Source organism: Selaginella moellendorffii, unplaced genomic scaffold, assembly GCF_000143415.4.
Source record: "Selaginella moellendorffii unplaced genomic scaffold, v1.0 SELMOscaffold_66, whole genome shotgun sequence".
In the NCBI taxonomy this organism is placed as follows: Eukaryota; Viridiplantae; Streptophyta; class Lycopodiopsida; order Selaginellales; family Selaginellaceae; genus Selaginella; species Selaginella moellendorffii.
Window position 1 is genome coordinate 80,648 of NW_003314327.1, and position 26,563 is coordinate 107,210.

At 49.0% G+C, this 26,563-nt stretch overlaps 9 protein-coding genes and 1 long non-coding RNA gene across 10 annotated transcripts; 2 read left to right on the forward strand and 8 right to left on the reverse strand.

Annotated features, from left to right (window-relative positions):
* Positions 1-1,125: 1,125 nt before the first annotated feature.
* LOC9649120 (leucine-rich repeat receptor-like serine/threonine-protein kinase BAM2) lies at positions 1,126-5,192 on the reverse strand. Its single transcript, XM_024659040.1, has 2 exons — positions 2,312-5,192; positions 1,126-2,241 (listed from the first exon to the last, which is right to left on the reverse strand). The coding sequence occupies exons 1-2, from the start codon at positions 4,950-4,952 to the stop codon at positions 1,778-1,780; spliced, it is 3,105 nt and encodes a 1,034-aa protein (XP_024514808.1). The 5' UTR covers positions 4,953-5,192; the 3' UTR covers positions 1,126-1,777.
* A 1,678-nt stretch (positions 5,193-6,870) lies between these two features.
* On the reverse strand, positions 6,871-8,799 carry LOC9649456 (26S proteasome regulatory subunit 7A). Its single transcript, XM_002985182.2, has 10 exons — positions 8,677-8,799; positions 8,531-8,612; positions 8,395-8,486; positions 8,253-8,330; positions 8,137-8,198; positions 7,934-8,078; positions 7,655-7,873; positions 7,395-7,576; positions 7,164-7,339; positions 6,871-7,085 (listed from the first exon to the last, which is right to left on the reverse strand). Exons 1-10 carry the CDS (start codon positions 8,767-8,769, stop codon positions 6,928-6,930), a joined length of 1,287 nt encoding a protein of 428 aa, XP_002985228.1. The 5' UTR covers positions 8,770-8,799; the 3' UTR covers positions 6,871-6,927.
* Positions 8,800-8,822: 23 nt separating this feature from the next.
* Positions 8,823-11,637, reverse strand: LOC9649457 (succinate dehydrogenase [ubiquinone] flavoprotein subunit, mitochondrial). Its single transcript, XM_002985183.2, has 16 exons — positions 11,521-11,637; positions 11,289-11,453; positions 11,147-11,234; positions 10,943-11,089; positions 10,749-10,889; positions 10,605-10,690; positions 10,464-10,556; positions 10,350-10,413; positions 10,154-10,297; positions 9,907-10,094; positions 9,678-9,852; positions 9,456-9,626; positions 9,340-9,409; positions 9,168-9,288; positions 9,070-9,107; positions 8,823-9,005 (listed from the first exon to the last, which is right to left on the reverse strand). Exons 1-16 carry the CDS (start codon positions 11,611-11,613, stop codon positions 8,903-8,905), a joined length of 1,887 nt encoding a protein of 628 aa, XP_002985229.1. The 5' UTR covers positions 11,614-11,637; the 3' UTR covers positions 8,823-8,902.
* A 34-nt stretch (positions 11,638-11,671) lies between these two features.
* Positions 11,672-12,748, forward strand: LOC9649458 (peptide methionine sulfoxide reductase MsrB). Its single transcript, XM_002985074.2, has 5 exons — positions 11,672-11,929; positions 11,987-12,092; positions 12,178-12,243; positions 12,371-12,568; positions 12,631-12,748. Exons 1-5 carry the CDS (start codon positions 11,752-11,754, stop codon positions 12,659-12,661), a joined length of 579 nt encoding a protein of 192 aa, XP_002985120.2. The 5' UTR covers positions 11,672-11,751; the 3' UTR covers positions 12,662-12,748.
* Positions 12,749-13,016: 268 nt separating this feature from the next.
* On the reverse strand, positions 13,017-13,992 carry LOC112340527. The gene is made up of 2 exons (XM_024659098.1): positions 13,158-13,992; positions 13,017-13,109 (listed from the first exon to the last, which is right to left on the reverse strand). The coding sequence occupies exons 1-2, from the start codon at positions 13,746-13,748 to the stop codon at positions 13,017-13,019; spliced, it is 684 nt and encodes a 227-aa protein (XP_024514866.1). The 5' UTR covers positions 13,749-13,992.
* A 26-nt stretch (positions 13,993-14,018) lies between these two features.
* LOC112340520 lies at positions 14,019-14,924 on the reverse strand. The gene is made up of 2 exons (XM_024659050.1): positions 14,751-14,924; positions 14,019-14,691 (listed from the first exon to the last, which is right to left on the reverse strand). Exons 1-2 carry the CDS (start codon positions 14,845-14,847, stop codon positions 14,231-14,233), a joined length of 558 nt encoding a protein of 185 aa, XP_024514818.1. The 5' UTR covers positions 14,848-14,924; the 3' UTR covers positions 14,019-14,230.
* Positions 14,925-14,945: 21 nt separating this feature from the next.
* LOC112340521 lies at positions 14,946-15,624 on the reverse strand. The gene is made up of 4 exons (XR_002990145.1): positions 15,552-15,624; positions 15,409-15,476; positions 15,290-15,351; positions 14,946-15,231 (listed from the first exon to the last, which is right to left on the reverse strand). It is a non-coding gene; the product is annotated as an uncharacterized LOC112340521 (long non-coding RNA).
* Positions 15,625-16,252: 628 nt separating this feature from the next.
* LOC9649121 (calcium/calmodulin-dependent protein kinase type 1) lies at positions 16,253-17,188 on the reverse strand. Its single transcript, XM_002985184.2, has one exon. It carries the CDS (start codon positions 17,186-17,188, stop codon positions 16,253-16,255), a length of 936 nt encoding a protein of 311 aa, XP_002985230.2.
* Positions 17,189-21,292: 4,104 nt separating this feature from the next.
* Positions 21,293-22,710, reverse strand: LOC9649460 (septum-promoting GTP-binding protein 1). Its single transcript, XM_024659047.1, has 6 exons — positions 22,283-22,710; positions 22,010-22,187; positions 21,807-21,903; positions 21,691-21,730; positions 21,550-21,633; positions 21,293-21,487 (listed from the first exon to the last, which is right to left on the reverse strand). Exons 1-6 carry the CDS (start codon positions 22,574-22,576, stop codon positions 21,323-21,325), a joined length of 858 nt encoding a protein of 285 aa, XP_024514815.1. The 5' UTR covers positions 22,577-22,710; the 3' UTR covers positions 21,293-21,322.
* Positions 22,711-25,627: 2,917 nt separating this feature from the next.
* LOC9649461 lies at positions 25,628-26,363 on the forward strand. Its single transcript, XM_002985075.2, has 2 exons — positions 25,628-26,043; positions 26,129-26,363. Exons 1-2 carry the CDS (start codon positions 25,668-25,670, stop codon positions 26,260-26,262), a joined length of 510 nt encoding a protein of 169 aa, XP_002985121.1. The 5' UTR covers positions 25,628-25,667; the 3' UTR covers positions 26,263-26,363.
* The last annotated feature ends 200 nt before the right edge of the window (positions 26,364-26,563 follow it).

Here is a 26,563-nt window from a genome sequence, read left to right on the forward strand (position 1 = left end):
AACGAGGGAGAAAACAAAGAAACATCACCATTATAACGACCGCGTCTTCCAAGAAGCAAGAACGACGATGATCATCAGGATTCAGGAACCCATTCATTTTCCCTTCTTCCTCTCATTTCCCTCCTTTTCGCCTTTAAAATATTCATCCTCATCATCCTGTAGGCCCTCCTCTATGTCTCTTTCAGCTGCGCTAGTGCGAGGTTGACAACCCAACTGGGACAAATCACAGAGCAGGGAAGAAGATCGCAGCAAAAAAGCCTAAAAAAACATTACAAATTTCCGATTTAAAAGAAAAGAGCATTCGAGTCGAGATCTCAAATCAACCGGCCAGGGAGGGCAGCAAGCAAGCAAGCAAGCAAGCCTGCTCTCTCTGATTCCTGCAAAAGCTGTGGATCCAATCCAATCACCGCAACAACAGCTAGAGTTGTAGAACACCACTTTCTTTAACCCTTTCTCTAAAACCCCTTTAAAACCCTTCTTATCAAGAAGAGCACTTTTGGCTCTCTTTCGCGCGTGGTTTCAGCAGCTGGGAAGCCCAAGAAAGGCATCAACAAATCCTCCTCTTCACTTTTCAGTACAGGCCCATTTTTTTTAGGAATGACAACAGAGCATGCCTCTGAACGGCAATGATGATCCACCACCTTCTTTCCCCTTTCGCTGTAGTTGCTTTTTGATAACTCGATTAGATTCAAACCACAAGGAGGCGGGGAAAAGATTCCTGGGTGAAAATCGGATAAGAGGGTAGAAAGGTGGCGGGCCATATTTAGGGCTTGTTCATGCATGCGTTGTCTTGCTTCCGTCACCTTGAGCGTAGCTGCCTAGCGAGAGCTATTTCTTGGACGCGCGGTCAAGCCGGTCCACCTACACGACCGAATTGGGAGGTGCGGAGCGTGAATGGGCAATGAATGTAGGATCATCGCTTCGTTTCGCATCGTCCCACAAGAACCATAGAAAGAAACGAGGAGCTACGTACGCTCCTTGTAGGGTGGCAAGTAGTAAATTCCCGACCCGCAAGTACTTAGATACTTGCTCAGCTGCTACTCTATAGATACTAACTCGCGCGTCTTGATTGAGATGAGCGCAGATTCCACTCGATTCGCCAGAGATACCCCCGCTGGAATCATATATCATCACGCGCTATGCTACATTCATTCAATGCGTAGACCCAGACGGGCAGACAAAGTAACAAGGCGAAGACACAGGGAAAGAAATAATCGCTCATACATACGATCAGAGGAGCAAATCTTTACGTTCCGAGAGAAAACTTTCGCAGCGAAGAGAGATTATCTCTGCAAAGCTCCTGGAACACAAAATCTAAGAAAGGAAAAGAGAGTACTTACTGACTGATGGACGAAGAGCAAGTTTTTAAGGAGGTGGTGCTTTCCCTGGCAAAAGCTTTTGTGTATGTACACAGCAAACAATCTTCCTTCCCCAAAAGGCTCGTCGATTGTCTCGCCATAGCTCGAACAGCTCGCCTCTGTTTCTTCGCGGCTAACTCGCCCGTGTTATTCGATTCGATTCGTCGTGACTCGCGCCGCTCCAGAGAGAATTGCTGCTGTCGATGCGGCTGCTCCTGCTGCTGCTGCTTCTGGCTTTGCTGTAAGATGATGATAGTGAAGCTGTCGATGGTAACTTTCGATGGCTACAAAACTGGTACGAGTTGGAAAGAGAACCTTTGTCTCAAGCTTTCACGGGCGCCGTCGAGTTTCTGTCAGATCTCGTCCACCATGCTTGAAGTAGAAACGAGAAAACCGGGCCCTGATGATGGATATATAAGTTAGAGCGGGATCAAGGGCGCCTGATCCCTGCGCTGCCGCTGCTGCTCCTCACGATCCTGATCCTCCCACTGCTGCTGGGATTCCACTGGAGTCTTGATAGATGAGTCCTTGAAGCTCCCACTCTTGCTGCTCTTGGGCAGGCCCCTCACGTCAACGAGCATCTGGACAACGTCTCGCATCGTTGGCCTGTCGGATGGATACTCCTCGCAGCAGATGAGAGCCACCCCGACAAGGCTCGTCACCTCGTGCACTGGCAGCTGCGAGCTCCGCAGCGTCGAGTCAACGATGCTCAGCACGCCATCCTTGGCTTCGTCCATCACCTTCTTAACCCACTTGACAATGCCCAGGCCGCTGTCACGGAACTCCTGCTCTGTCGGCTTGCGGCCGGTGATGAGCTCCAGCAGCACCACGCCGAAGGAGAAGATGTCCGCCTTCTCGCTCACCTTGAGCGTGTATGCATACTCTATAAGCAAAACCAAAGAACACGATGAACATAAACAACAGAAAGAAGCGAAGGAAACTAAAGCACTTACCAGGAGCAATGTAGCCATATGAGCCGGCAATCGACGACATGGACTCGCACTTCCCGGCCGAGGACGCCTGGAAGAACTTCGCCAGCCCGAAATCCGCGACGTGAGCCTCAAACCCGGAGTCGAGCAAGATGTTGTTCGACTTGACGTCCCGGTGGACGATGAGCGGCGAGCAGTCGTGGTGGAGGTAGCAAAGCCCGAAAGCCGACTGCACAGCAATGCTGTACCGCGTCGTCCAGTCCAGCAAGTTCCTCTTCTTGCTGTGAAGGAGCTCCCCCAAGCTCCCGTTTGGCATGTACTCGTAAACCAGCAAGTTGGTCTCCTCGTTGGAGCAGCATCCCAGCAGCTTGACGATGTTCCGGTGCCGGATCTTCCCAAGCGTCTGGATTTCTGCCGAGAAGCCGTGATCGTGAGAACCACTGCCTGTCTCATCCGAGGTGGCCTTACACAGCCTCTTCACAGCCACCACCTCTCCATTCGGCATCTCGGCACGATAAACGGTCCCCGACCCGCCCCGACCAATGATGTTGTCCTCGATGAGCGAGTCGAGGACGTGCACGGCATCGAATTCCAGCCGCTGGAACGCCGTCAGCTTCCACCGCCGCCCCGTCGACTCCCGCCTTTGGCAAATGCTCAAGCACTCGATCTGTTCCCCCCCGTTGCCACGGACGAAGCACACCACCCCGACGATGAGGAAGAGCATTGCCGCGGAGAAGATGGACGCCACCACTGCCTTCCACAGCCGGGCTCTGGCGTGGCTGAGAGCCACGCCATCCCCATCCTGAGACGAGGAAGGATCTCCTCCTCCACACTTGAGCGACGCGCACAGCCCCGGGTTGCCGACGAAGGAACTCATGTTGAGCGATCCAAAGTGACCATCGCTGGGGACTGTCCCGGAGAAATCGTTGTATGAGAAGTCCGCCGATGTCAAGCTCTCCTGCCCGAGTATCTGCGGCGGAATGCCTCCGCTGAGACGATTCCTGGAGACGTTGAGCAGCTCCAACACCTCCATCGATCCCAACTCCGCGGGAATGGGACCCGTGAGGCGATTGTCACTCACATCGAGATAGTTGAGCTTGCTGCATTGCGCGAGCTCGGCTGGAATCGCCCCGGAGAGACGGTTGCTGTGGAGATCGAGGTGGAGGAGATGCGAGAGCTGCCCAAGCTCCACCGGGATGCCACCCACGAACTGGTTGCTGTGGAGGAAGAGCTTCTGGAGACTGGGAAGCCGTGCCACCCCGGCAGGAATGGATCCCTGGAGTTCGTTCTGGGAGAGATCGAGGAAGTCGAGCAGCGGCGCGTCCACGATCGCGGGGATCATGCCCGTGAGCCGGTTATCCAGGAGCTCCAGCATCTCTAGCATCTTTAGTCCCAGCAGCCCCTCCGGGATCGGCCCAGTGAGATGGTTCCCTGCTAGTCTTACCTTGATCAAGCTCTTGCAGTGGCCCAGCGCCGGCGGGATGGTTCCAGTGATCCCATTCTCGATCAGCACCAGCACCTCGAGCTGCCCACCTTTGCAAAGATTTGGAGGCAGCGGCCCCGTCAGAGGATTCGACGAGACGTCCAGCTCCGTGAGGTTCATGTTCTCGCCGAGGCGCTGAGGGAGCTCACCGGTGAAGTTGTTCGTCCATAGCAGCAGAGCTTGCAAGTTGGGAAGATCGGCGACGAAGGCCGGGATCTCCCCCGACAGCCCATTGAGGAACAAGCTCAGCAGCTCCAAATTCTGGAGCTTGCGCAGCTCGATCGGTATCGCTCCAGTGAGATTGTTGTTGGAGAGATCCAGCGACTTCAAGTTGACGAGATCCCCGAGCTGGGGAGGGATCGGACCGCTGAGATGGTTTATCTGGAGGAAGAGCGAGTCCAAGTTGGAGAGATTCCCGAGCTCCGCCGGGATCACGCCCTCGAGGCCGCAGCTAGCAATGTCGAGCTTCTGGAGATTGAGAAGCCGGCCCAGCTCGGGAGGGATTCCTCCGGTGAAGTGATTGAAGTAGCCGAGGTAGAGCTCCTCGAGGCCGACGAGGTAGCCGAGCTCGGGAGGGATCGGGCCAACAAGGCAGTTGCCGCACAGCGCCAGGTAGCTCAAGCTCGTCATGTTGCCATAGCTGGGAGGGATCTCTCCCTCGAAGTAGCTCCCGCCCAGGTGAAGGTGGCGGAGATTGGGCAGCCGCGAGAGTTCGATTGGCAGAGGCCCGGAGAAATTGTTGTTGTAAGCATCCAGTACCTCGAGGAGCTGGAGATTGGAGAAGCGCCCCGGGAAATCCCCCGTGAAGGTGTTGTGGGAGACGTTGAGGAAGTGGAGGTCGTGCAGCGTGGCGAGCTCACTCGGGAGATTCCCTGTGAAGTTATTGACATCTAGCGTGAGATTGATGAGCTCGGTGAGGCGGCCGATGGAGGAAGAGAAGATGCCAGAGAGATTCTTGTTGGAGAGGTCGAGCGCCACGACGCGGGAGAGGCGATCGTCGCAGGTGATGCCCGTCCACAAGCACGGCGTGTCGTCGGTCTCGGTCCAGTCGTCGAGGCTGCCGGAACTGTCGATCATCGCCGCCTTGAGCGCCAGGAGCGCGGATTTATCCTGGAATCCGCGCGCGACGCTCGACGATGCGGCAAGCAGCAACAAGATCGACAGCGCGACGCTCCAATCCATCGAAATCCGGGCGCTGGACAGCAAAAAGATTCTACCTCTCGCCGGATGGAGGAAGAAGAGAAAGATCAAGAAGGTGCCATTCCTCACGCTCGATCGCCATTCCCAAGCTCGCTCTCTCAAGATCGGGAAAGGGAGAAAGAAGAGAGAATGCGCGAGCGCATCTCGATCGATCGGGCCCTGGCGCGATCGATGACACGAGCACGAGAGCGCCGTGAGCTCGCGGCAGGCAAGAATCCAAAAACCCTATAGAAACCCTTGGAATGACCCTGGGCGTGTCGTCTCACTCGCTGACCTGACCAAAACCGAAGAGCACGCCGTACTTAACGGAGCTGTCAAGCAAACCGACTGTACGCTCGAGTCGTACGGAAGTCAATATCTTAATCGAATATTCTTCCTCGTCACTCAACAAATGATGCCTAGAGATTCGACCAGAGATTTCTAGGGTTCGTGTGAAACCTCGCAAACAAGGTCGGTGTCTCGATCGAGAGTTTGGGATTTTGATTGATAGAAGATGTGGGGGAAAGAATAGGAAAATGCGATGTGGTGCGAGAATTTAATGGTGTGATAGATGCTACTACTACTACCGGCGATCATTTCTGCCTTGCCTCGGAAAAACCAGGCGTTTGTTAGCGCCGGGCGAGTGTAACCGCGGCCCGTTAATTCCAAGAAGCGTCGCAGGAATTAAACACCAGTTTAGGTTTAGCCCCCGGGGTTAACGGCCGGCTGACATCTGCCCTAGCGCCACGTGAGCGTTTTCCCCGTACATGTCATAGGTGGCTAGACATTCCATGGTGTCAGGGGCATGAGATGACATGACGTTCCAGAGAGAGTGCGCGAGCGTGAGCGCCAAAATACCCTTCTCCTTTTTTAATTCCTTTTAAGGGGGGCTTTTGCACGGAGCATTTGGCTGGCTGGAATCGAAACCGGGGCGGGCTGGCCAGTGCCGGGCTCTAGACACAAGGCCCTCAATCTCCACGAAAACTATACAAAACGCCTGCCCTACACACAACCAAAGGTGGCGATAAGAGAAATTTAATCTTCCCAGCGTTGGACGGGATGAAAGCTGATATGGTTTGTATAAACCATGAGAAAGCATTCCAAAAACAATGTGGACCACATTGTTTGAGTGACGTTGCTATTATAGTTTTGTCCTGACCGAGAATATAAGTGATGTTATTGTCAAACTATGCGCAGATCATTGTCCCCTGCGAGAAGCCCAGCTTCATTCATTAGGTTTCGAATTCCGTGATTATGCGCTGGTATATTTCTGCCACGCGTCATACCACGTGGCAGAGGGATTAGGGCTAGGGATCCCCTGTTTTTTACACGAAAGATTTTTAGCTTCTCTTCACTGGATCGAATGTAGCCACGCCCAGCACCGCCACGACGAGCGCGCCGAGAACTCCGAATCCTGCCGCCACGCTCAGCAGCAAATTCTTGAGCGATGGCGTGATCGCGGCCTCGGCAAACTCTGGAATCACCGCGCTCGCCGCCAGCGCCAGTGCCGTTAGCTGAGCCACGGGAATGCTTCCTTGCTCTTCCCTATCGCTCTTCTTGGCGCTGAAAGACCAAATTCGAACAAGAGGAACACGAATTTCGGTCTAGAATCGATATAGAATCCCTCCCTTACCTCATCACAACACGGCTCCGCGACGATGCAACGATCTTCCTCCCCGAGCTCCTCGCCGGGGCCAATGCCAGCCCCTGCCGCGCCAATCCATCGCATTGCGGCAATGCTGCCACATTCAAGGAGCTCAAGCTCATCATCGCTGCTGCCATGGATTGTGGCTGCTTGGCTCCTCCAGGAATTAGGGATTGTCTCGCAAGACCTAGAGCTATGGAAGCCTGTCCCCGGCCAACGAGAGATCTCCACGTCAGCACACAAGATAAGGTGCCCGAGCCAACCACACGCATATGATAAGCAGATAAATGGCGCCGCGCGCTCTTTCAAACATTTCAACGGCCAGGATGCGTTCTAGTTGTACACCATGTATTTTGGAGTAGCGCTAAACTTTTGGTAGCCTTTGATCACTTTGTTCACGGCCTCGAGGAAATCTTTCTCCGTCACTGTTTTCCTGCGAGCTCGGATCGCGTACATGCCGGCTTCAGTGCAAACGCTCCTGATATCAGCGCCTAAAGATTCAAGCAAACCAAAGCTTGGTTACCGAGAGAGGAGAGAAAACCATCTACCGTATAAGCACGAGAACTTACCGGTCGAGTTTGGGCATAAGCGCGCTAGCAACTCGAATCGGATGTCGCGCTCGCAGTTCATGGTTCTGGTGTGGATCTTGAAGATCTGAGTTCTGCTGTCGAGGTCTGGGAGTCCGAACTCCACCTTACGATCGAGGCGTCCGGGACGGAGGAGTGCCGGGTCCAGAGTGTCAGGCCTGTTTGGAGTAATGTAAGTTTGATTGGAAAAGACTTAGATGAAGTCGGCAGTACCTGTTCGTGGCCATCAAAACTTTAATGTTCCCACGAGCATCAAAACCATCAAGCTGATTGACAATCTCGAGCATCGTCCTTTGCACTTCGTTGTCGCCACCAATGCCGTCGTCGAATCTGGCACCACCAATGGCATCGACTTCGTCAAAGAAAACAATGCAAGCTTTCTTTGATCGGGCCATCTGAAAGAAAAAGAGAAAGGAAAAAAAAATAAAAAATTTTAAGACCACTGCCAGGAATAAACACGGAATGTAACATACCTGGAATAACTCGCGCACCATTCGAGCTCCTTCACCAACGTACTTCTGGACGAGCTCGCTGCCAATAACTCGAATGAAGCAGGCATCTGTACGATTGGCCACTGCACGAGCGAGTAGCGTTTTCCCAGTTCCCGGAGGGCCGTAGCAAAGAACTCCTTTGGGAGGATCGATTCCAAGCTTGATAAACTTCTCAGGATGGAGCATAGGAAGCTCTACAACCTATATGCGTAAAAGTTAAGATCGTCGACGAGGAAACCAAATGTAAAATGGTGTAGTTACCTCCCGCATTTTCTCGATTTGCTCCTTGCAACCGCCGATGTCATTGTAAGTTACATCGGGCTTCTCCTCCACCGTCATCATAGTGACGCTCGGATCAATCTTAGGGGGCAAAGGTATTTGGATCTGATATTTGTTCCTATCAACACTGTAATAGAACACACAGAAATGTCATTTACATCGAGAACATAAGAAAAAAACCATACCCGACGCGCATTCCCTCCTCAATATCTGTGGGAGACACCTTATCTCCAAGACCCACGACAAACTATCACCAAAGAGATTGTGAGAATCCTAGTCTTGAATCGAAAAAGTTATATACTTTTGCTATTTGTTTCACGTTGATCACGTACTTTGAATCGTCCGCGCCTGGATTGATGATCTTGGTGCAACGAGCAACCTACCAAAACCAAACATGAGAGAAAAAAGAAAAGCAAGAGATCGAAGAAAAAAATCTCACTTACTTGCAGTGGCTGCTCTTCTTGCATCATTTGCTTATCAGACACCAGATCCCACTGGCTAGGAGCTGCTAGACCAGTGTCGGACTCCTTGATCCCTGGAAAAGCACGCTCAAAAAAGCCCAGCAAAATCGCAACGCACCGCATAGATCGTTCACTTTTTTCGCGAGTTCCTTGATCTCCTTCTCGACCTTTTTCGTGGAGGTAGCGTATGGGCCAAGACCCTAGAAACGCAGCGCAAATCACACACAAGAACGAGCTAGAAACGAAAAAAGCCACGAATCTTACATAAGTCTTGAGTAGCGCGATGTCGTCCTCGTCGAGCGGCGGGGGATTCTTTTCCTTGAGGATGTCATCGTCGACGTCTGCCGCTGGCGCCATGGCGTGAAGAGAAGAGAAGAACCCTAAAACATAGAAAAGCCCTAAAAGTTCTTTGGCACTAGGTAGGCTCTTTTATTTCGATCCTCTTTAATTTTACAAAAGAAGGTTCCTCTTATTCATTTACTTTGTCGTGTTAGTAGACTCGTGCCTTTGGAGGGAATGGCTCCACTTCTTTGTCTAGAGTGTTCATATGGACTGGACGATAATCAAGCCTCACTTTCCCATCCTCCCAGAACCTGCGAGAACAATCCGGAAGTTTAGCCGATTGGACAATCGTGAAAACGCAATAGTGATTCTCACCCCAGTGTGTGCTTCATCCAGTTTTCATCGTCTCGTTTCTGGAATCGCGAAAGTTAAAAGTTACGAGCAAGAGCTTGGCAGCGTAGTGAGATACTTACCGCAAAATCTTCACGGGCGTGCGCTCCACGGCTCTCTTTTCTAGCTTCCGCGGATTGCATTGTGATCACTGCGTTGATGAGCAAGTTTTCTAGCTCGATCGTCTCGATGAGGTCAGAGTTCCTGCGCAAACCGAACAAGGTAAGGAGGAAAGCTTGGTAGGAATTAATGTACCATATCAAGCTCCTGTCCGATGTCTTAACTCGAGAGAAGCTATCCCATATTTCGTTGATAAGCTTGCATCCTGTGTGCTCGATCAATACAAGGGAAATTTAAGAAGATATGCTTACCTTCTTCGAGAGTTTCCTGTGTACGGAAGACGGCAGCGTTGTTTTGCATGACTCTTTGCATCGAAAGCCTGATGCTGGCGGTGGGTATATCTCCATTTGCATATCTCAGCTTGTTCAGCCAGGCAATGGTTCCCTCTCCGGCGTTCTTTGGCAATGGCTTTTGCTTGTCCCCTGATAAACAAGAGAATAGTAATCCTCAATGGTATTTGTAAGATGTCTCACCAGGTTTGTAAATCTCAGCCATCGTGTTGGCACACGCACGACCAAAAACCACAATGTCCAAGAGTGAATTTGCTCCCAAACGATTGGCACCGTGAACGGAAGCGCACGCTGCTTCTCCAGCAGCCATCAACCCCGGAATGAGACAGTCGGGATCTCCATCTTTCGTCGTAACACCCTGTATACCGATGGTGAGAGAAGATAATAGAACATTCCAACATCAAAGCCACACCTCTCCACGGTAGTTAGTTGGTATCCCTCCCATGTTGTAGTGGACTGTCGGTAGCACGGGGATCGGTTCCTTAGTAACATCAACACCAGCAAAGATTGCTGCTGTTTCTGATATTCCTGGGAGCCTTTCTTTCAGCACTTCCGGAGGTAAATGATTTAAGTGAAGATATATGTGATCCTTCAAAGGCCCTAGGAACAAGGAAAAACATCAGTTGCCAAACCAAACAAGAAAAAACAGCTCTACAGACCTACTCCACGGCCTTCGCGAATCTCCATTGTCATGGATCTAGACACGACATCTCTCGAAGCTAAGTCTTTCGCAGTGGGAGCATATCTTTCCATAAAACGTTCTCCTTCGCTGTTTCGCAAAATGCCACCTTCACCACGCGACCCTGACACCAATAGCATAGTGACTTGAGGGTACAAATAAATGAGATAACAAACCTTCCGTTATAAGACAACCAGCACCATATATACCAGTCGGATGAAATTGCACGAACTCCAAGTCCTGTAAAGTTTTTAAAACAAGTGCGATGAAAAACAGGATAAGCCAAGAACCTCCAGAGGAAGACCAGCACGAGCCACCATAGCATTCCCGTCCCCAGTACACGTATGAGCTGAGGTTGCTGAAAAGTAAGCCCTTCCATAACCCTGCGTACACCTCAATAAGGATGGTCTTGATTCCTGAGAACAACGTACCCCGGTCGCTAGAATCGTCGAAAGCGCACGGAAACGATGCAAAGTTCCATCCTCCATGTTAAGTGCCATAACACCTCGACATGCACCTGGCAAAATAATTCAGGATCAGCCGTTAAGTTTGACGAAATGGATATATGTCCTTACCCTCGTCGTCCATTATGAGATCTAAAGCAAAATACTCGACAAAAAACTGTGTGTTGTGTTTCATGGCTTGGCCGTAGAGAGTGTGCAGTAGTGCATGACCCGTTCGATCGGCAGCACACGCACAACGATATGCCTGACCCCCTGGAAGGCAGACTTAGCTACCAACGAAGACAGAGAGGAAGAATGGATCGTACCTTTGCCGAAATTCAGGCTCTGTCCACCAAAAGCTCTTTGGTAGATTTTACCTTCTTCTGTTCTTGAGAAAGGCAAACCATAATTCTCGAGCTCAATGACGGCAGCAGGAGCTTCTCGACACATATACTGAATAGCATCCTGATCACCTAAACGTAAGAGAGAAAATTTTCAGTAGAAGCGGACAAAAGACATTGTAACCATACCAAGCCAGTCACTTCCTTTGACAGTATCATACATATGCCATCTCCAATCATCCTCGGTCATATTTCCCAACGCTGCATTGATTCCTCCCTTAAAGAAATCAACGAAAAGAGTGAAGGCAAAAACTAAGGGGAAAAAATCTACTTGTGCTGCCACAGTGTGAGATCTAGTAGGAAAGAGCTTTGTGATGCAAGCCGTGTTGAATCCATGCTCCGAGAGACCGATGGCCGCTCGCAACCCAGCCCCGCCGGCGCCGACGACGACGGCATCGTATGTGTGATCCACGATGGGGTACGCGGCGCCAGTAGTCTGATCAACCAAAATATTGCGAGATCGATCGAAATTTCCAGCTCAATCGATCGCATTCGACACTCACCGATGGCGCCGCATTGCTGAGGACTCGCGAAGCGCTGGAGTAGAGCCTCCGCTGGCGCTGCTCGCGGAGGGCGGCCCTCGCTAGCCGGAGCATCGTCTTGCCACGGCTCCAAAGAACCCTAAAAAGACCTTTTTATGGAGATTAAAATCTACTGTGTGTGTAAAGTCCTTCTATCGTGGCGGTGGCGCGAGGAAGGAGAAGGAGAAATATCGAGCTCTAGCTAGCCCTAAAATGCGAAGCGTGGCGAGCTCTCGCATTGTTGGGTCGATTGGGGCGTTCGATCGCTGGAATTCAGCTGGAATCGCGGCGCAGAGGCCCGCATTTGTGGCCAGCGGCTGGAATCGGCGGCGAATCATGGGCGCGTCGCAGTCGTCGAGGGATTCATCCGGCGGGCCTTCGGTCAGCGCAGGTAGAAATCTTTGATCACTTCTCCATGCGAGAAGTCGTGAGAAATCTCTTTCTCCAGAGGGAGCGGAATTTAAATCCGTGAGCGACACGGAGTGGAAGGAAAAGCTCACGGACGAGCAGTTCTACGTCACGAGGCAAAAGGGGACCGAAAGAGCTTTCAGCGGGTAAGAAAGCATTTTTAGAACATAGAACATAGAAACTCTGGCGAGAACGAGATCTATCTAAGCGATCATCCATCCGATCGAACAGGAAGTACTGGAACACCAAGACTGCTGGGATCTACGAGTGCATTTGCTGCGGAACACCACTCTTCAAGTAAGTTTCCTTGCTTGGATTTGTTTCCCTTTCTGCTCTTCTGGTGGCTTGCTTTGTTCTTGGCTGTCAGTGGTTTCTTTTCAACTTTAGATCCATAGCCGAGCTTTCTCGAGCTTTTTTCTTCCAGCTCCATCACCAAATTCGACAGTGGCACGGGGTGGCCCTCGTACTACGAGGTGATTGGAAACAATGTCAAGAGCGAGAGCGACTGGTCCATCCCGTTCATGCCTCGCACCGAAGTCAAGTGTTCCAAGTGTGATGCTCACTTGGGGCACGTCTTTGACGACGGCCCTCCTCCCACTGGAAAACGCTATTGCATCAACAGGTGACTTTCACTCCCAACTAAAAGAGCTTCCTTTTCTCATGTCTTTCGTGGCCGTGTTGCAGCGCTTCGCTCAACTTGAAACCGAGCGGATAGAAAATCCATCCTTTTAACGATGTCTTCATATAGTTATAAAAAGAATTATGTTCAATAGTAATAAAATATTTGAAGAATATTTTTTAAGTTTTACTAGAATAGTTTATCTCGTTAGAAGAATAACTTCTATATGTCTATGTATTTTGTGTTTGAGAACATTCTTAGAAAATTATCTGTCATGATATTATAATCTTAAACCTTTTCTTACTACATTTCTTTTTTACCTTTTTATTTTTTCTGGTTGTTTCATTACAATTCTGGTGGCTTTCTCCTCCTGTTATCAAAAGGCATCTCATTGCGGCAGTCGCAAAAAGCTCAGCCTTCGGATCACGTTCAGCGAGAGAAACCACCTGCACTATGTTCGACTGACTGGGAAGCTCGGGGCTATGAACAGCAAAAGTTGAAGGCTGTCGCCGTCTGCAGTGAGTTGAATTCCAAACTCCGCTTGCTGCTGCGAAAATAATGTAAGCCAAATAGAAAGAAACACTGAACAAACCTTCAGAGAGTCTGTTCCAGAATTTTCGTAAGAATCCAGTGAAAAGGACTGTAGCAACGTTGCCTCCGATAGCAAGTTGTTGTCAAGGGAAATACGGTATACATATAGTTGTACACCGTGCTTCTCCAGAGGACCACAAGAGACGCAGATATCCACCTCCTGACTCCTTGCGTTGAGTGCCACGCAAAGAACTGAAAGGTCGTGCTCAAAAGCAGCGACGGGTCTTAGCATGTCCGAGCTAGTAAGCCGCTTGCTGATGGAACTAAAGCCGGTAAATACTCTCGACTGCATGTCCAAATCGTTGGCTACGGTATCCTTTTCATCAGCTTCCGGCACTTTGGTCCACGTATCCGTAGTAGGTACTTCTTGTTCGTTGATGGAACCAGACTTGTGGCCTGAAGCATTGTTGGAAGCATGCTTTTCTTGTTCGGTCGAAGTGTTTTCTCTTCGACTGTCTGCCACGTACGCTGGATTTTCTAGATCAAGTAGCTCCACATCTCCCAGAATCTGGCACGTTTCTTCAGCTGAAGGCTCCGCTGGTAGCCTTTCAAGTGTATCCGAACCAGTGGAATCGCTTGTTGTCCAAATCATGGAGTGATCATCCAAAGCATTGCCTGCGGCGATCGTCAAATTCTTTTCGACAGTCTCAAGTTGCTTTACCAAGAGCTGGCTGGGCTGCACCGTGACTTGTTCAAGCTCATTCGGGCTAGTCAGCTTGTACGTCGATGGAACCAGCGCCTCTGTGAAAGGTATTGACTTCGGGTATAGAGCATTGTTGGGAGCTTGTTCGGCCGAAGTGTTCCTTATCCGACTGTCCGTCACGCACGCTGCATCAAGTGACTTGACATGTCCATCCTGGAACTTTTCGTCAGCAGAAGGCTCCGCTGGTAGCCTTTTAACAGTATCCGAGATAGTGTACCGCTTGTTCTCCGAATCAGCACAATGGTCGTCCAAAGCAATGGCTGCTGTGATCGTCGAATCCTTTTGTACAGCCTCAAAGAGCTGGCTGGGCTGCGTCGTGACTTGTTCAAGCGCGAGCTTATTGACGATGACTGTGCGTGAGGAGGACTCGATTAAGTTTCCGCCAACACATTGTGTGTGTCGATATTCTTTGTTTGCTGAGATGTTTCGGCGTTGTCAACTTGGTTGATAGGCTCTTCAGCAATGGACTCCTCTCCAGCTTGACGCTCAACTGCGCTGGTAAGCTGCTTGTCGACGTGATGTCTAAGGCCAGTAGGTGCTTTCTGTTGGTTGTCAAAGATATTTGTTGTCATGGCCGTCGTGTCACCTTGCTCGATCGGGTCTTTGGCTATGGAAGTCTCCAATGCCGTGTTACCCATCCCAAAGTCTATAGGACTTTCCGCCACATCTCTTTTGGAGAGATCTTGTCTCTGTTTTCTTCTTGAACGTTTCTTCATGAGAGGGACGGCATTTGGAAGTAGCAGAGATATCATGCTGGCAAACAAGTCCGAGTTGTTTTGATTTTCTTCTGAGTTGGATCCCAGCAATGACTGCTGACTGCCGCCAATTGTCACTGGTAAAAGAAAAAATGAGATTCTCACTGCATTTCATGAGGAAGCTATTTGTAATTACGCTCTAGATTTGGAGAATTATGTTCTTCTTCTCTCACGTGAAGTACCTCCAGAGTATCAGGCACAATCTTAGACTCCAGCTCGGGTTCTTCTCTCATGTGAAGTTCCTCCAGAGTATCGGGCAAAATGTTCGGTTCCAGCTCGGGTTCCAAATCCGAGACATAAACATTTTCTGGACCTACTCAGTCCATAAAAGTTTATCAAAAGAAGCAAAATCGAATTAAAAACTTACAAGAATCTTCTGCACCGTGACGCTCTTGCGAGTTCTTGTCTGTTTTCAGTCATTGAGACGACCTCACACCCTCGTCTCCTGGCCGCGGAGATAACACTCGCTTCCTATTTCCTTCCCAAATCACTGAAGATCGAAACAACTCTGGAGAACGAGCGCTGGACGAACTTTGGACATTGACTTCTGTCTCGTCTTTTTTCGATGAAGCAGAAACTAGTTCACGTAGGAGATACTGCACCGCAACGCCAACCATCTGCCCAGATAGAACTTTTTTTTTGCCATGGAGACAAAGACAAGAAAAGAACAATTACCTCCTCGCCATTGAACGAGTTCCTGGATGCTGGATTTTCATCATCGCTTCCCCGCAGCGTACCTTGAAAGTTTCCATCAAGAAACGCGCAAGAAAAACCGAAAAGAAAAAAAAACTCACCGCAAACAAAGGCCCGAGCTTATCCTCTCGGATTGCCATCGCGTATGCCTCCCTTCCTCGCCAGATCTCTGCATCCCACGGGAAAAGGGTACATTCTTCCCAAAATCAACAAACAGCAGCTACATTCCAGAGAAATCCCTCACCCGAGAGCTGCTCCACTACCTCTTCTCCCACGGGCCCTGGAAAAGCGATCCAAGGGCCTCGATCTCCACAGCCTAGAACCCTAACCCCGACCACAAAAATTCCCGCGCTGAGTATATACATTTGGCGATGAGCACGTAAGGCGCAGCATCGCCGGGATCCAACCCGGTCCGCGCGGATCACCTCCTCGTCGGGTTCCAGCGGCATACTGCGGAGCAACGCCTCCCCACACCGCCCGAGCAGCTCCACCACAAACCGGTACAGCCACCCCGCGTAGAACATCCCCCGCTCGAGCAGCCCGCCCTGGGAGCTCGACGCGAGCACCACTCCATTCGGGGAGATCCCCTCCAACCATCGCGTTCCAGATCCCTCTCGCGGTTCTTCTCGAACAGCATCCAGGCTCCCACACTTGGCGTGTAAGCTCGCGACTGCTGGAGTGGCGATTCCTAGCTCGAAAGCTCGGGTGTGGATTGCAGTGCCTTCGTCAAAATCTGCCGCGAGAGTTCATCTTTGGTTTTGAATTTTTCTTTCTTTATATACTGAATTTTATGGTGGAAGGCTGTCTCTCAAAATGTCTTCCACCACAATAAACATTTTTCTGGAAGTTCAACAGAACTTTACCAATGCTTCTGCTTCTTTTTCTCTTCTTCTATTATTTGTATGCTGGTCACATATGTCTCCATTTGATTGCTCAGTTTCATAATTATCCTGCGAGAATCTTTTTCACGATCAAATTTTCACCGGTGCCAGAAAACTTTCTCTTTACTCCACAATGCCTCCTTCTATGTGGCATCGCTGTTAAGATCTCCCCACTACCACAATGCTTGACAATCCAGGGATGTGTAAGCACGGCATCTAGAGTCACCCTCTTGCTCTGCTCCACATCTAGCATTCCCTGGATGAGATCCTCTGCTTCACACGATGCCAAATCACTCGGGAATGCTCCAGCTCTCAGAAAATCAAATTCAACTCTTGATCGATACCCACTCAGCAGCTCGTACGCAATGACTCCCAGTCCCCACACGTCCACGGCTGCCGTGTAACTCGCTCGTAGTCCTCGGGCTCCATCACTCTTCACCGCTACCACCTCAGGTGCCATGTACTTTGCTGTTCCACAATACTGTTGCATATCCCACTGCTTGTCCGTGGCCATGCCAAAATCTCCAATCACCACTTCATCCACTGCACTGGCGTTGAGCCTCTCAAAGATGTTCTCAGGCTTGAGATCACGGTGGACAACCCCTCTCGAGTGCATCCACTTGAGTGTTTCTGCTAGCCTTTTAATAGTCTTGGCTGCTTCTTCTTCAGTCAGTGCCCCACCCTGGATCAATCGCTCTGCCAAGCTAGGGCCGCAAAGCTCCATCACGATGGTCCCATAGCACCTCCCACCTTCTCTCTCCCTCACAAAATCCTCAAAGGCAACAACTCCAGGGCAGATGCGAAGCTTAGACATGAGCCGAGCTTCATTCTCGCCATTCCTCATCGATTTAACTGATTTCCCTGCATACTTCTTGCCAGCCCTGCGACGAGCACTCAACAAATAGACCTGCCCTTCACCACCAGATCCCAGCTTCTCACCCCGCCTGTACAGCTTGAGCAGCTCACCACAGTCGTCCTCCCCAAACTCGCACGCCACCATTGCTCGCCAATTTTTTGACCTAGCTTCTCGCTAACGGGTACAAATCGACGGCTGGAACCCCGTTTGATCGACGGTCACGATCTTGTGAAAGACGGAAGCCCTAACCTGAATTTATTTCAAAACATTAATTTGAATCTGGATAGCCATGCTTCTCTACAAAATCGTACGCATGCATCCTGTGTTTTACACGCTCTGTTGTGCCGCAGTGGCTCCTGCCGGATCAATCGCCCTCAAAGCACCACCAGCGCGATCAGAGCATTCACAAGGGACCAGCGGGATCACAACCATGTCTCCAATCAAAGGCCTGTACCTTGGCTCCGACTGGACGCCTAGAACAGCAACAGAAGCGACCTAAAGAGGAAGAGGAAGCGCACTTACTTGGAAGGACAATATCCTTGACTGCAGGATCCACAATGAGGGTAAACCTGGTGCGGTCGCTCAGTTTCGGCGTCCTCTTGAGCATGTCGATGACGGTACGCAAATCAAATGCCCCGGATACGAGCCCAGCAGCAACGACAAAATATTTTAAGAGCGTCCACCACGAATTAGCCGCTTTACTGCCTTCCAGGCAGCCTTGTAATCCCTGGAGCACACACATTCTCACTTCTAACATGTCAAAGAAATTAAAGCTTCTTGCAAGAGCAAACCTTGACACCAGCACAAAGAACAAACATCTTCGTCAGTGAGCAATGTGAGTTATTTTGCTTGTCGTAATGCCTGTAGGACCTTACCCGAATCAACAACAGTATACTTATGGCCAGGCCCCAGTGTGTCCGATTCTTTGAACTGTATGGTATATCGATGTCAAAAAAAGTTGAACCTGGTGTGAAAGAGGGCTGAGAAAAAACCGTAGACGACGCGTCAGAAAAGCAAACCTTCCGATGTTTACCTTTTAGAGAGCCACCTTTTCCGTAGATGCAGCAAGTATTGTAGAGATGATCGCCACGTCATTCCGCTATGGTATGAGCCACCGATTATGGTAACCTCATGTCTGAAAGCATTTTGGAAGAGGGAGAACCGCCTGCATAGATTGGAAAGCTCGCGTTTGAGTATGGACAATTCCCCATTTCCTGTAAGACATTCTCCTTATGACTGAACAGAGAACTACAAAACTTAACTGGAAGAAGGATCAGCTTGCTGCCGCCATCAGCAGCCGTCTGGATAGCTTCACGAGCATGCCTGATGTTCTGTTCCTTGTCTGCGTAAATCGAAAGATGACAAACGGCGATCTTGAACTGCCAGAAAAACGAAAGTAATGTGCAGATGGCACTAAAACTTCCACTCACCTTGCTCCTGCACGCGCGGTGGTCACAACTCAAAACATCCCCGTTGGATCTCGTCCTGCAATCCAAGGAACCTCTTAAAACAAAACGAAGTGGCTATATGGCGACCACATTACCTGTGGCCATGGTAACCTTGCCACCTTGTCGATGGGAATCCCTACTCTATCCGAATTGCCGCTTCCACGTACAGCAAAAACACCACCACAACCAAGTAGCACTTTGCTCTCGTCTTAAGCCATCCCCGAGTTCAGTCCAGACGGTCGACCAAAACTGAGAATGGAGCATCTCAATCTGCTGATAACGTTTCTCCTCCAGAGGTTGACGTTGTGTTGGAGCAGGCCATGCTAGTCTCCCGGGAGCACGACGCTTGCACAAAGAAGGCGTCACATTCTAGCTGCTTGAAGCGTCCGATGGAGTTGGAGATCGAGTGAGAAGTGACACCGTCCAAGGCTACGTCCCGGACAGGGGCTTCCAGATCTTCATATCCGCATATCCGGAGGCTGCAGAAGTTCTTGCCTACCATGCGCTGGAGCTCAAGAACTTTTATGCTGGAGCCTTTGTCTGGTTTGACGTATGCTTTCACTAAGTTGCAGACCCGTTCCGGCACCTGGTTACTGTCGCTTGGTAATCCGATTGGTACTGTCCTGGACAAAATCGTCGTTGGCATTGTCAGGCTTCAAGCAGCATCACAACCATTTGAGAAACTTCTCTCAGCACCTGAAGTAGAGATCGTAGAAAAGTTGAAAACCGACAGCTTTTCCTTTTCTCTTTTAAGCCTAATCACCATACTCCAGCTATTCAAGCCATGTATAGCTTACCACTTACGTTGCTTACAACTTTCAACTCACTATTCATACTATGCCCACACTGTTTGTAGCTTGCCACTCATCTCGCTCATGCTGCTTACAATAGATAGATCGAAACTCATAGCTTGCATATAGTCATTGTAAACTTAGCATAAGATGACATGTATCAAAAGGAATATTCTCATAAGACATTTAGTTTGCATTTGAGCTGTAGGACCTTTCAAGTGGTTCATAGCTTCACTAGTAAATTAGCTAAAAAAGAGAGAGAGAAGGTTTTGGATCCACCTAATGTGTGAGATTGTGGATGGCAAGAACACTGGGAATCTTTGTACAAAGAGTGAATCAAGATTGCCAAATGAAAACACATTCATGCAATGCTTGAGAAAATAGATTAAAAAACAGTCATATACTCAAAATTTTTAGGACTTCATCCCCAGCATCACCTAGAATGCTGCAACACTTAATTGCATTGCAACCAATTAATCAATATGAAAGACCCAGCTTGTCTCTAATGTCATTCAAGGGTATTTCTAATCAGTCACATATGCTGCATAATAATCTTTATAGTCAAGTATGATGGGAAGTTCATCTTATTCTATAATCATATTAGACATATAAAGAAATGCATTAGTGTACATGAGTAACAATTATCTTCAATGTTTCTTGTTGAACTCTAACTTTTGATTAGGATCCATACTAATGTTTAAGGAAACAATATCTAGAAATAAATTATAAATTAAATTCCCAACGAAAAATATAAATGCAAGATTGGACTGGAAACCAATTAAGCTGTGCTAATACAAATTTTAATAATTTTTTTACCATTTTTAGTTTTCTTAAGCAATTAAAATATGTAGATATTCTAGGATCAGTTGTCATTCATTTATATTAGTCTTGTATTTATAATTTATGAATATGTTTATAACTTATAAACTTTCTTAAACACTCCCTAATATATTCTAGTTTATTTTACCATCTAATGATTGATATGCAATAATGTTAATCTTGTGTTTATAAATTATGAACATTATTTATAATTATAAACTTCCATTTGATAAAATAAGGAATTGGTCCAAAACCTTGATTCCACTATACTTCTAAAACACAACTTATACAAATCACCAGATTTTTGTGCAATAATCTCTATCACTTGGAATAGTGGGAGCAATGAAGCTATACAAATGATAATATTTAGTTTTGGAGGAAGGGTATCTTTGGTTTGGGGAAAGATATAGTCAATATGTTTGATTTTGGCACTTATTCAGTCCTAACTTTCATGACTATGGCACAATAATGGAAACTCTTCAAGAATTGTTCAATGGTGAGAATCATCTTGAGTTCAAATAACTGTAGCTCACATCCAAAGACTCCAAACATGTTATATTGACAAATATAGCTGCCCAATCCAATTTTCAAAGATACAAAACATGGTGGATGGAAAAGGTTATTCCACATAAAGCTTAACAAAACTATGCAGCTAAGTATTTTAATAGTACTTAACTTGGTCACTCCTCTTGTTAATAGATTTTGGATCATCCTTAGAATGACACTAGCTATTATGGAGATTCAATTATTCCCATACTTGCTATTCAATTCTTATAAACACCATTCTGCTAAAATCTCAATCAATCTCCTTTTGGATCTATGTGTCCATTGATCATTGGCCCTTCTTTTTACACGGCTTTGTTATGTCCTTGGAAGACAGTCTAAACAGCATTTGCGGCTTGACCACAAGCGTGCAAGACAGAAAATGGAGATTTATAATTACGAACGAATTAGAAAAAGTTAAATCTCAATGCTTGAATGTTCTAGGTATATTTACTATGATTCAACATTATCATAGCTTGGTGTTTTGATTCTTTGAGTCCTTTCAGTGCTATTTGTAATGCTTTGGCTTTTATGGCTGCTACTCTAGCATCTGGCTGGAAAAAAACCTTCATCCATCAATGCTATGAACTTTAACGATCTCACTCCACCTCAAACAGCTTTAGAAAAGGTGGCTACAAAGATGCAGGAGCCATAATCCATTTTTCTTCAATTGACTCTCAGTAAACCACAACGGGTTCTCCCAAGTTGTAGTTTCTGGAGATGTTACAGCGCAGATCGAACACCTTGGCCACGATGATCTTGAAGATCTTGTGGATGTTGATGTTGTGCGTGGTGCTGGAGAAGAAGAGAGACGCACCCATTGTCTCGGCATAAAACATCGCCTGGTTACCCGGAGTTAATTCCTAGTTGGAGAAAAAACGGCTGGAGAAACTGGACAATTTACCTGCTTGGTGATTGCCACCTGAATGTCTTGGGGGAAATAGATAAACTGGTCATACTTGCTTCCGACTAGAACAGGAATAGCACACTGTCATCAGAAACAGAAACGTTAGTGACCAAACTCCAAAGCTTAGCTTTTAATTACATTGTTAATTTTCCTGGACTTGATGAACCATTCTTTGACACTGGGAAAATCCAACGAAGAAAGTATGAACAGCAGGCCGATCGCACACAAAACAAAGATCCTCAACGACAAAATACCTCTTGAGAGTCGAGCGTTTCGTGAGATCAAACATGAAAATCACGGCAGCAGCACCCTCGCAAACACTGGGAAGAAGATCCTCAAACAATCTGTCTCCTGCCCAGGAAAAAAACACCGAAACTTCGTTGCTAGGAAGAAGAAAAGAAAGAAGGAATGGAATGCAAACTCTACTCTAGGATGAAATTCGGCAGCATTACCAGACCTCCAAGCTCCCAGATGCTGAAAACAATCTTGGCATTCTTGATCCTCAGGCACTTCTCTCGCAAAGCCACACCTAGAGTTTGCACATAATCCTCTTCGCAGTGGGGATGGAGCTCTGACTCCGGATCATCCTCCAGCTCGGGATCCCCTTGAATGGTCCCAGCGCTCACATACTTGGCCTGGAAACAGTGAAACAACAAAAAAATTGAGAAGGATCCAAAACCACACTCGCTTATACGAGAGAAAGACTCTCGCTAAGCTCGGATTTGCTTACCAGAAAGCTTGTTTTCCCCGATTCACAGTCGCCAACCGTGGCAACCTTGAGCACCACCGCGTCCTCCGATCGATCCGCCTTTCTCAGCGATCGAATTCTCATCCTGTGATCCTCATCATCCTCACCATGGCCCACCTGTGGATTCCCAGCGCCGGCATTCCCACCATGAGCTCCAGCGCTCGCGGCCACCGCCGCTTGCCGCTCCGCCCTAAGCTGCTTCAATCGCCTGTAAGGGATCGTGGACGAGGTTGTGGCCGTCGCCGCGGCGCAGCACGATCTGGCCAGCGTCACCATGGATTGGCGCTGGAATGGTGCCGATCTAGACGGGAGAGCTGGAGAGATGGCGGCATCTCGCCATAGCCGGCGGCATGGAATCGAGGAGGAGGCGCTGGAGATCTGGGAATGATAGGCTTGTTTAAAGCAAAATATTTGTTGTGGGAGCTCGACTATTGAGAGGAGACTCTCGAGCTCAGCGAATATTCTCCCCCTTGGGGCGCGGGGCCCGCCCGCCCAGCGTGGAACAATCCGACGGGCGTTAGCTGTCCAGGTCCCGCTAGGGGGGACGTGTCAACCGTAGGATGGGTCATACGTAACGTTAATTAATTAGGGCAGAGAATGCTTAACTTTAAAGGCAAAAGCTTGTGGTTAAAAACTAAATATGCAAGCCCTAAAAGGTTTAGGCAGTTTTATATACAAGAACACAAAAAATAAAGTGATTTTAAGTGATAGCACCACATGAAATAAAAGAGAATGAAAGGAAAGAAGGCTTCTGATCACCTCAAATTTCAAAGAACATTACCTTGTCTATGATATGAATCCTTGACGAGACCTTGAAGATCTCGTTGTCCATCGTCCACTCTTTGCTACGCACATCATACTCGATGATCTTGCCTTCGTCAAGCACCCAGATCTTGTCTTCCCCATTGCTACAAATCTCAACCTCCTCACAAGCCCCTGCCACCTCGAACGAGTGATAATCCCACTTGCCATCTGCATCATTGAGCTTGTGCACTGTAAGCGCAATCTCTCCATCGTGAAACTCTACGACCATCGCATAGATGTCGCCCTTGCACACAAATATCCCGGACTTCTTCCAATGGAGGTGGACGTCGAGGCGAAACGGGACTATCAAATCCTTAACATCCAGCCAGGGATTCCCACACTTCTCTGGATTAAACCCTGACCCTAATTTTAGAAGAGCAGTAATCTCTTACAGCGAAGCACAAGTAATGCTTGGGAACATCCCGAACGCTCCAGTGCGAAAACTGTGTGTTGAAAGTGAAGAGCTCGTTCTTCGTGATGGAGGCCACCACCTCCCGTCTATAGCCATCCAAAGAAGCAATCCCCCAAAAGTTCCACTCGTCGTTATTGGCCGTCCAAGGCAGCGGGATCTCCTTGAAAATCCTCCCAGCGATAGGGTCGCAAAGCACAAGCTTGGAGAGCTTGCAATGGAGTGAGACCCTAATGCACCACAGCCCCATGCAGGATCCAAAGAGTGCCAGCGAGATGGCGGTGCTTTGGGGTAGCAGCGATGGCGGTAGCGCCAAGCTTGTGTCCACCCATTTCCTGTCCTGGATGCTAAACATTGCGTAACCACCGTCACTACTCTTGCTACTAGCCATGATCCACTGCTCGCGCGGCCTCGTCTTGCACTCTCGGTACATTAACAGGAAGTTTTGGCTGCGCAGCTTGGTGCGCCATTGCTTGCAGACGCGCCGCGCCACAGTGATGGAGGTGAAAGGCAACTTGCAGAAGATCGCGTCCTGGAGCTGCTCCGGAAGGCCATTAAACCGCTCTCGCATCTTTGTTTACCCTAATCACGTGTCTGTAAGCTTAAGTTTGTCATGATTATAAGAGCGTTTTGTTTTGTAGAGGAAGATCCATTCAGAAAATGATGTCTTCCCAAAAGATACAAGCGAATCTCAATGTTGTGAAGTTGTGGCTGTTCCATTTCTGTAAACAACAAATTATTATCTGTACTCGAGAGAATTTAGATCACACAAGAAATGGAAATGAACCAGCTTACGATCTGATCACCTCAAACTTCAAAGAACATAACCTTGTCCAAGTTCTGAATGGGCCCAAAGATCCCCTGGTTCATCGTCCACTCTTCGCTACTCACATCAAACTCGATGATCACCACCGGATTATCAGGATTACCACAACAAACCACCCAGATCTTGTCTGCCCATCGCTAAGAATCTCAACCTCGTCACAAACCCCTGCCACCTTGAACGAGTAATAATCCCACTTGACGCCTTCATTGAGCTTGTGCACTACAAGCACAGTTTTGTCGTTGTAAAACTCTCCCACCATGGCGTAAGTTTCGCCATTGCACACAAATATCCCAGACCTCCTCGAACGGATGCCCAACGAGACCACCACATCCATAAGATCCAGCCACGGATCCCCAAACTTCTCCAGATCAAACCGCCTGACCTTCACAACAATGCGCTCGTCCCTCACAGCGAAGAAAGGCAAGCTTGTTGCTGGCCAAGAGCAAACGTAACGATCGGAATAGCAAACACTCCAGTGCGAAAACTGTGTGTTAAATGCAAAGACCTTATTGTTCGAGATGGAAGCCACTGTCACCACCATCCTGTCCCGTCTATAGCCATCCAAAGAAGCAATGCCCCAAAAGTTCCAGTCCTCCCTATGGGCCTTCCAAGGGAGTGGGATCTCCTTGAAAATCCTCGCGGTGATGGGGTCGCAAAGCACCAGCTTGGAGAGCTCGGGACCGAGCGAGACCCCAATGCACCACAACCCCACGCAGGATCCAAAGAGTGCCAAGGTGCTGTCTCGGGGCAGGAGAGAAGGCGGTAGCGCCAAGCTTGTGTCCACCCATTTCCTGTCCTGGATGCTAAACATCGCGTAGCCGCCGGCGCCACTCTTGTTGCTAGCCATGATCCATTGCTCGCGCGGCCTGGTCCTGCACTCTCGGTACATTACCAGGAAGTTTTGGCTGCGCAGCTTGGTGCGCCATTGCTTGCAGACGCACCGTGCCGCGGTGATGGAGGTGAAAGGAAGCTTGCAGAAGATCACGTCCTGGAGCTGCTCCGGAAGGTCGTGAAGAGCTGCCATTTTGGGAGAAGAAGCGCCGAAGAACCCTGAAGTCTTACATTTTACAAGGTCAAAAAAAGTGAAGGTCTTGTTCTTCGTGAGGGAAGCCACCGTCACCACCATCCTGTCCCGTCAATCGCCAGTAATCCCCCAAAAGTTCCAGTGCTCCTCACGGGAGTGGGATCTCCTTGAAAGATGCCGTTGTGTGGACTCGGCATATGCCCAAAAAGGACATCAAGAAGGTGATGGGGTCCTAAAGCCGCATTTTAGGGTTTATGTGAAATTCCGGAATTTGCGGAAGAACCCTAAATTTGGGCTTGGAGAGATGGGCGTGGTGAGCGATCTATTCGAGACGCTGACAGAGGCGCCGGTGCTGGGCTCGGATGACTACCGCGGCGTGGATCTGGGCGACTATGACACGGTAACGTACAAGACGCTCTCGGGGGGGCTGGGCTGTGGATTGCTGGGCGCCCTGTATGGCAATCTCAAGACGCGGTGGAACTACCAGATGCCCACCAAGGGCCGGGAGATTGTCAGGGCCGTGAATCGCTACCAGATGATCGAGTATGGCGCTACAATTGGGGCCATGGGCGCCGCCTACGCCCTCACCGATGCCCTCTGCGAGAGGTATCGCGGCAAGGCCGACTATTGGAACTCGATCTATGCTGGCTGGGCCGCTGGAGCTGTTCTTGGGCTGAGAAGTGAGCTACATTCTCTTGGATTGGATTGAGGGGTTTTTTTTCTTCGTTGTGATTTCCTTTTTTTTTGTTGGTGGGTTTTTGGCAGATGGAAGTGTTGGTCGTGGGCTCGCGGCTGCTGCCTCGATTGCTGCTGTGACGGCGGTTGTGGACACTCTTGCCCAGAATTCCACGCTCCGGAAGATCAACAAGGAGTATCTTCCTTTCCCGGAGGATAGATGAGAGAGCTCTGTGATCGCTGTGAAGAACAATGAAGAACACAAACAAACTTTGCTCATTGTTTAGCGTTTGTAAACACAAATAATTTTGAGTAGCGTTGACTAGAGAAGACCAGAGTTATGGAGAAAGTTATGCGAATCTCTTCCCCATGCCAGCGTCGCTTAATAGCCAGCATCTTTAGCCGATAAAATTGAAGCCCGCCAGCAACAACAATCTACGCTGCTCGTCCAAGGCGCCAGTAGCATCCATCGCCTGCTCTCGCAAGAGGGTGACCGGCCAGGCTCAAGTCGGTTTGCCAGCAAGC